This window comes from Myotis yumanensis, unplaced genomic scaffold (assembly GCF_028538775.1).
Source record: "Myotis yumanensis isolate MYYU_CA2020_CCGP unplaced genomic scaffold, mMyoYum1.0.hap1 SCAF_8, whole genome shotgun sequence".
Lineage (NCBI taxonomy): Eukaryota > Metazoa > Chordata > Mammalia > Chiroptera > Vespertilionidae > Myotis > Myotis yumanensis.
In genome coordinates this window covers 3,750,329-3,758,948 of record NW_027223759.1, presented here as the reverse complement: position 1 = coordinate 3,758,948, position 8,620 = coordinate 3,750,329, and the positions used below count along the sequence as shown (strand labels likewise).

At 47.7% G+C, this 8,620-nt stretch overlaps 1 protein-coding gene across 1 annotated transcript; it reads right to left on the bottom strand.

Moving 5' to 3' along the window:
* Positions 1–350: 350 nt before the first annotated feature.
* On the bottom strand, positions 351–8,294 carry NABP1 (nucleic acid binding protein 1). Its single transcript, XM_070421724.1, has 6 exons — positions 7,788–8,294; positions 7,342–7,480; positions 4,979–5,050; positions 3,124–3,199; positions 2,635–2,701; positions 351–1,673 (listed from the first exon to the last, which is right to left on the bottom strand). Exons 1-6 carry the CDS (start codon positions 7,876–7,878, stop codon positions 1,504–1,506), a joined length of 615 nt encoding a protein of 204 aa, XP_070277825.1. The 5' UTR covers positions 7,879–8,294; the 3' UTR covers positions 351–1,503.
* Positions 8,295–8,620: the final 326 nt, after the last annotated feature.

Here is an 8,620-nt window from a genome sequence, read left to right as displayed (position 1 = left end):
CCGGTACCCGCGTGCTACACACCATACAGGTAAACGCCTCGAGACGGTTCATGATTTCGTCTACCCCAAACTCTCCTCACAGTTGCCTAATACATGCTTCAATGTTTCTGAAATATTTGTTACATACACTCAATTAGAGCAAATACATAATCTGGCACAGATTTTATAGTCACACACTATGGAATTTTTTCAAAACAAAGTCGCCTTAAATTCCTTGTGATGTGAGGTAGGGACAGAGACACAGCAGCCAGCAGAGCCAGGCAGCCCCAGGGTGAAGGCCCCGTTACCACGGCCGGCACACGCACGGGCTCTCGCTGCAGGTCACTGGAAGAGCAGAGGAAGTAGGTCTGTTACCATGAATGCACACTTTTATTCAAGACATAATCAAGGGTAGGATTCTCACAAAGGAAGGTTGACCAGTTATCCACCCTGCAAGAGAGAGGGGACCTGGGGAGCGATTACAACACAGAAGCAAACTCTTAACATTTCTGAATAAAGCTGTCTTCTCTTCTGAGAGAGCCATGTCTTAGCTTTTGCTGATAAGGCTTTGTAATCTGTGTTCAAGAACTTTGACAATACACAACACACACTACACACACCACACCCTTCAAATAAAGACAGCACCTAGGCTGGCTGAGCTTCTGCAGAACCTAGGGCCCTCTAACATCGATTGCTGTTTTCTCCATGGGTTCAACTTGAATTGCCTTCCCTATGTTTACTTCCCATAATTTTTATCATCAGATCCATGTTTATTAGGCTTCTATCGCCTTTAAATTATACTTTAATATTTGACGTGATCGTTTCAAAAAAATATATAATCAAGGCCTCAGCTTTAAATGTTCCTTCAGTGTAATGCACAGCGATGATAACAAAGAGTAAGTGAAATAAAGTGAACGCAGCTTTCTTCTAAAAATCACTTGTTATACTACGGATCGGCTTCTGGTCTATAATTTTTTTGGTAATAAAACAGGAGTTCAGGATGATTCAGTCCTAACAGCAGTCACTCGGTGAAGAAGCCAGTCATTCCCGAAGTCACAGACACTCACAAATCACTGTTAGCATTGATTAAGTTTTTGGTGGCTTTTTTTTTTTTTTTTGGTGGTTATCGCTTTAGTTGGCAATATCTGACTGTAAGACAGAGAACAGCTCCCACTAAGCCTTATTTTAAATATTACAAACTGTCCGCAGAAGATAGACTCACAGAGGCTGAAATGCTGATGTCTTCAGTAGCTCCCCCGTGGACGGGGGCAGGCCGCGGAGGCTACCCAAAGACATTTTGGCTCTAGAAATCAACACCCCTACTTTTCAACCTGTTCCCGTTCTTCCACAGGAGACTCGAGCAGCTTAACCATCTTGCTATAAAAGCAAACAACTCTTGTGAACAAACCAACAACATAAAAGGAAACCGACAAAGACGTTTCACAGTTAACCATAAATAAAAGTGCAGTGAGTGTTCAAGTAGGGCACGTAGTTCACAAACTACATGTGGGTGTTTGGCATCGGTCATCTTTTCAAGGCTCTCCGAGGGTCCCTGCCATTACTTATAGTGGCCGTGCCTGTCTGGCTGCCAGCTGCTCCAGCTGGCTGCGGAGTCCCAGGCCCCCGGCCACTGCTTCTACCAGCAAAGGAAAACTGGCATCCCCGTGGTTCTGGGCCGGGCTGAATCCCGTTTCCTAAAAAAGAATATAAAAATCCATCACATTTTCAGATACTGATCTAGAGAGGTGCACCTATTTGCAGTCGCACTCATGGTCTTATTAATGCTTACGAGTCATATTGGGGAAAACAAATGCCTTTCAACTCCTGGGGAAAATCCCATTGAGTTTTAGGTTTGTTCAAACATGTGACTATTGGGAATAACACTGACTTGATGCTGTATTAACAGGGAGAGGAAAAAAAGAGCAAATTGGGCGACAGAATGAGAAACGGGTCGAGTAGGACGAGTATAGGTAACGCACTGCCTACAGTACCACAAGGGAAGACCAAGAGAGGGCAGTGGCCTGCGAGTCCTGGCACTGGGCTCAAACATGGCGAATAACGACTCAAGAGAACGAGATTCTAACTTTTTAAAGAAGTTTCCCACAGTGCGGGGATCAGCTAGCAGCTCAAATGAGTAACAGCCACCCGAAATGAACTCTGGTCACAAAAGACTTCTTCTCCGTTATTTAAGGACCAAACTTCCAAAGAAACCTTCCACATGGTTTAAGGGTATTTGAAGGATAAAGGCTAATCTTTTAAAGGGGCAGCGATGGGCATGTGAAAAAGGAAGGTGAGTTATTAGTCGGAAGATAAAAGGCTTTCAGTGCATAAAAATAACCAGTAATTCTGCCCCTGTCAGTCACCAGGCTACCGAAATGACACGTCTCCAAAACGTGGACTTCTGTATTATTAGCCAACGTTCACCACTATTCCCAGGAACTGGCCCAGATGTTTCAATACAGAATGAGCTCAATAAATTAGTTTAAAGGGTGTCCGCTTTCTAGAAAATCAGCTATTCGGGAATTCCCTGGTTACCAGTAGTTCCCTTTTAGAACTAATTTATGCCTAATGACAAATTTTTCCTCTCTAGCTTTCCTAAAATATATATTCTAGAATTCTCACACCTGATGACAATTATGAAAAAAAAAATCTTACCCACTGATCCAAATGTACCTGTACCCATATTACCATTCATGGAATTATTCTTCTGCTCGCTATGTGCCTGAAAGAAAATTTCAATTTAACCAAATGAAGACTGAAAATCAAAAACACACCCGTACAATTATTATAACGTGTTGTGTCCATTCCCTTTTTTAGTTTTTAAGGTTTTCTTAAACAAATTTTTAATATATTTATCCAAGTCCATTCAATGTCAAAACATTCATGAGTGTTTCCCAAACCTTTCATTTTATTGTACTTCCTGATACTCCTCCCCACGCCCCAAAGTGCTAAATGGCAGACACTTGAATACAGGACACCACAGACACATTCATTCTCACAAAGCAAAGAGAACAAAAATGACTTTAAAAAGGACTTTAAGTGACTTCTTAGGTTGTCTTCATTAGACCCTGGTATGGCAATCTCGCCATGGAATGATGGCAGACAGTCAGAATGAGCCTTGTCATAAGAGCAGACTTTAATTACCCCTTTGTTCGGTTGTCCTCGATAATCTGGATTGGGTTCACTGAAATTTGGCACTTCTGAATAAACCATACAAAACCTGGAAGAAAATACAGGAGAAGTTACACGACTTCTGAAATAACCCACCTTTCTTCATCTAATATGCGTAAGTGACAGGAATGAAGAATTTAGGTGTCAAACGAACTAACTAAAAAGCAACATGCTAACTAACTCTATTCTAACGGAAACGTCCTAAAGGCTTATGTGCCATCAAAGCATCAACTATGTGATTGCCTGCACTGTGTGGAACATTCTACTCTGCATTTTAAGTCGTCTTCTGGACGACAAAAACCAGCCATGTCAAAGAGCAAGGACACAGAAACACATCTGTCCTGTCCTCCCACAGGCCGAGGCCTCGGAACCAGGGGACTCGGGGTTCCAGAGTGGGTCCTCCAGCACTGGTGATGCGTTAGCCCTGACCCATCCACACTGTCATCCAGGCCCCTGTGGACCACGCACTGTGAATCTGCACAGATAACCATTCAAGGTTAGGAGTGGGTTCTGAGGCAGCAGGACAGACAACTGGCTCCCACAATGACAGTTCATCCCAGTGCCTCCTATAAGGTGACTGTGGGCTATATTAACATCATACACAAGCCCCTCACCCCACAAATAAAAACTGAGAACTGTTTTTTGTAAAATGCTAGGCTGACCCCAACAAAGTTAAGTCACTAGGAACTGAGTGTCCTCCAGTGGTTCTTCCCTCAACTGACCTCCATTATGATAGACACTTCTCTACACATAAAGGTCAGGACAGGACCCTAATCTTGCAGTCATATTGATGTGAAACCCTTTCATGGCTCCAATAATACTCTAAATGCAAACACAAACCGTAAATGAATCCTAATTTTCCTCCAAAGAGTGTTGCCAGTTTCTGATCTTTAAAAGCTGTCAAGAGCCTGGCTGGTATGGCACAGTGGTTGAGCGTTGACCCCTGAACCAGGAGTAGACACAGGCCTGGGTTGGGGGCTCGATCCCCAACAGGCGGCGGGCAGGAGGCAGCCAGTCAATGATTCTCTCTCATCTTTGATGTTTCTCTCTCTCTCCCCCTCTCCCTTTGTCTCTGAAATCAGTAAAAATATATTTATTACAAAAGAAAAAAGCTGGCAAGATTATTTTTCCACGCAAAGCATCTTAACCCTGCAGTAAGGAAGAGAATTTTCCTTTCTTTATTTATATCTGTTTGCTGGGTGCCACTGTTGCTTCTCTTCAAGTATCCTCTAATTTAATGGGCATGAAGCAGATGTCCACGCATTAACCTAGCAGAATGGACTCATGACTGGATGTAGTGCCTGCACCCAAGCTTAGGAGTACCCCCCACATGTCTGACGAGCATGGGGGCTGCATTACCTTTACACCCCTAGAGAGGATGGCTCCTCCAAGTCAGGGTGGAGATTACCAAGCAGCAAGTAGCGCCTGGAAGCCCGCAGTGCCTGTGCGGTAGGTGCCTAGCCTGTGGATAAACACAGCGCTTCAGTGGGCGTTGCTACCGGTCCTTGTATCAGGAGGACACATTCACCCACACACAGAGAAAAAGGACATTTCCACTCAGGGCCACAACTTACACCTAGTTTCTTATCTGGCAATTCACTGGACGACAGAAGCTACTACTAATGACACTGGAGAAAGCTCACTCCCCAAACCGTACATGGACAGCTGTCCCACTGCTCCACCCACGGCAAGTTATTCCCGCAGGCAGGCTGCTGGAGACGTGCTGGAGGCCAGTCGTGAACAAGCCAAGGAAAAGGCTGCCGTTTATACCTACCAGTCATGTCAGTAGAAATCTGTAATTTTTTTCAATTACACAAAAGGTACTTACTCCCCAATCTTCTGGAGCTCCCCGCCCCTCCCGGTATAAAGCGTCAGGCACCCTTTCCACATGGATGCGTACCTGGAGAGAAAAGCAACATCAGTTCTGTAGAAATATGTCATCGAGGAAGTCTTTATACTACACTTTTTGTATTGGGTGTGGTTATGTCTACCGTTAGCAAATCCAATACAACCCATGAGCCTACCTTTAACTTGTTACTTACTAAGGAAAAATACAAAGAAAATTCTACTGCCAGATTCTCACATAATCATCTAAACTATAACTCTGGGAAACAGGTCTTTTTGCAAAGCAAGCACGGTTACACTCCAAAGATCACATCTTGGGTCAGTTAACAAAAGAATGTATAATTGCAGAGATCCAAGCAGAAATTATTTTTAATCACAGGACAAATAGGAAATCACCCTAGTGTTTTCTCTCGTACTCATTTACTTGGTCTGCTCAGAAACTGATCTAATTGCTTTTCCTTTACCTCCACAAACCACATAGGGTTCCCAGGCTACAAAAAAAGTTGGTAAAATTTAATCCAGGGGCTAAAAAACTAAGATCACAAATCTTTCACACATCTACCTTTTCAAATTTGCAATTTTTAGTACCAACTTGGGTAAGCAATTACTCTTAACAATTTTGAATGCAGGCAAAATCATTAAATAAAATAACCCTACATATATATCTGAGAAAAAACTGTAAGTTAATCAATATTATAAAAACCAGCCTAAGGTCTGGTTTCCAGAGGTTCTTTGTACAACTACTCCAGTGACTTCATGACTTCAAATGAGGAGTTGTGATTAAATATTGTTTACGTATAGCGATAGTTCATCTTTTAACTTGGTGATAAAAACTTGCTAGTTCCACATACATTTATCTTCATTTATGGGAACGGGTCACTTATTAAGGGTACCATTCACCCATGTGATGTTAGATAAGAAGTGACTTAGAAGGCAGTGCCCTATTTCTCCTTACTAAGTAAAAAATGAATGCATATTTTGAGAAAAATCTGAAGTTACTGCAATGAACACATTTCACTTGTTTCAGGAATGAGAGGGACATCTGCAGGGTTTCCTGATAAACATATCAATATTCAAATTACCTCTATTTAAATAGATACCTTTCTTCAAAGGCCACTTTTCTTAGATTCAACCAGAATGTAAGGGCCTCCCCACGGGCCGACTCTGCTGGCTGCATTGTGTTAGGAAGGTAGGTACAATGATCCCCATTTTATAGAACACATTGAGGACGGACACTAACTTCAAGGCCACACTGAAGTTAGGAAACAGTAGTAACCCTGTCTTTAGTTTTGAAAAGTATGAAATACTCGGAAGGAGGTGCTGTTTACAGTGTATAAAATGCTGTAAATCACTAGCTAAGATGTGGTGGCAGCCAAAACAACTTTAATTATGGGAACCCTGACCACGCCCTCCAGGCAGGAATGCTCCCCTGTAGGTTAAGGATGTGGATGTTTAACAGACAATGTCACCATGAGTCAGGGTGAGAATCAAATGTCTAAATCCTGACTCCCACTTCCTCCTCTGGTGAGACTGTCTCACTTCCTGCGGCTGAGGCCTGGGAGAGATTACCCAAGGCTCCCCTTCATACCATCCAACTCTTCTCTGGGGTCCTTCCAGCACCAACTCCCACCCACTTTTCCTATAGTTATGGCCAACACGTTACAACTCTATTGACCGGGCTTCCAAAGTCTTTTTTTTTTTTAAAGACCCTTTTCTGGCCTTTTATCTTCCTGTAAAGATTTGGCAAAATGTTAAAGGCAGTCTAACTCTCAAACACACAAAAAGATTGCGCTACAGTCCTTTTCAAAGCCAATCTTCTGACTTTCCTGGACGAAGACCCAGAGGTCTCTCGGCCATGCATTCCCTGCGCATCATTCCGGGTTGGGAACCGCACTGATCGCACAGCGCAGGCCACGAGCAATCGTGTCCCAGAACGTGCCTTCCAGATACTGTCCACTTTCCGAGCCACAAAAATGCTGGCAGGATTTCGCAGGTCATTAAAAAGGGAGGAAGAAAGACTGACAACTAGATTAAATAAATAATGTATGAGAAAGGTAAACTATGGGCCCTGTCAATCTTCTCCGTCTGTTTTGGACTCCGTGAGCCCAGAGCAGCACGGAGAATCGATCCAACCTGCGCCCTGAGGTCGGAGGGCAGGGGGCGGGCAGCCCGGAGTCCTGGGGGGACCTGACCCGATGGAGGGCCGGGCCGCCCGCCCTCCAGGATGACCATCCAAGGGCCCGCAGCACAGACGGGAGCTCTGGGACCTGCCCGGGCGTCCGCCGATGGGGGTCCACAGGCTGCACCCCGGAAAGCCCGCACCCCGCCCCCCTCCCGCACACCTACCCCCGCGTCAACCGAATGATGTCCCCCGGCTGGATGAGCCCTCCGATCTCGTCCCACACGGAGATGGTGATGCTGCCCGTCTTGTCGGCCACCTTGCAGGACCTCACTTCGTGGCCGTCTTTGGTCTTGGTCACGCGTCCTAAGGGATTGAAAAGCCAAAGGGGGCGGTGATCAGACCACGAGGCTCTCCAAGGGCTCCCCGCGCCCCCTCCGCGAGCGCCCCGCGCCTGAAGGTGGGGAGGCGGCACCTGGCTTGGCCTCCAGATCCCAGCCCCGGGGGGAGGGGAGGCGGTACCACGTGGGCGGGGGAGGGGAGGGGAGGGCGGAGGAGGTGGGAGGAGGGGAAGGGGGAGGGGACCCCTCCGCCCGCGGCGGCAGCGGCGCCCGTCCCTCCGGCCCCGCGCGCGCCGCGCAGGGGCTGCGGGCGGGGCTGCGGCCTCACTTACCGATCTCCAGGACAATAAAGACGACATTTAAGTTTTTCAGTCCGGCCTTAATATCTCTTATAAAAAGAGGCGGGTCGCTGACCCCGTTCATACTGAGGCGGGTGCGGGGCGGCTGCGGCGGCGCGGGTCGGGGGAGCGGGACCAGCTTCCCACCCCCGCCCGGGGCAGGGGCAGGGCCAGGGGCGACCTGGGGCGGGGGCGGCACGAGGAGGGGCAGAAAGCGACTCGTCGGGGACCCAGGAGACCAGCCCGATGGCAATGAGCCCTAAAAAAAAAAAAAAAAAAAAAAAAACCGCAAAAAAAAAAGAAAAAGACGAACCACTCCGCACACCAGCCCGCTCCCGAAGGGGCGGCAGGCAGCCGAGTGCGGGCTCCCTCCTCGGGGAGAAAAGGCAGAAAAAAGAGCGCGGGGACGCCTCTGCCCCGAGTCCCGCTCACACACACGGGCGCCGGGAGAGGACCGGCTGTCACCGCGAACCGGGAGCAGAGACCGCGCTGCTGCTGCCCCGCGTCCCACACAGCGACTGCTCAGTGCGCCCGCGCGCCGCCGAGAGACCCCCGCGCGCCCCGCCCCTTGTGACGTCACGCCCCATTGACACGCCCAGCGCCCCGCCCGCCCGGCACGGGGGCCCCGCCCCCTCCGCCTGCCAATTGGCTCTCAGCGCTGCTTCCGCCGCTTCCGCCGCCGGCGCCGCGTCCGCCTGGCATTGCCTGGTCTTCCTTCTGCCTGCGCCCAGCGCTCCCTGTCAATCAATCTCCAGGGCCTTCCTCCCTGTCAATCAATCTCCAGGACCTCCTCCCTGTCAATCAATCAATCTCCAGGGCCTCCTCCT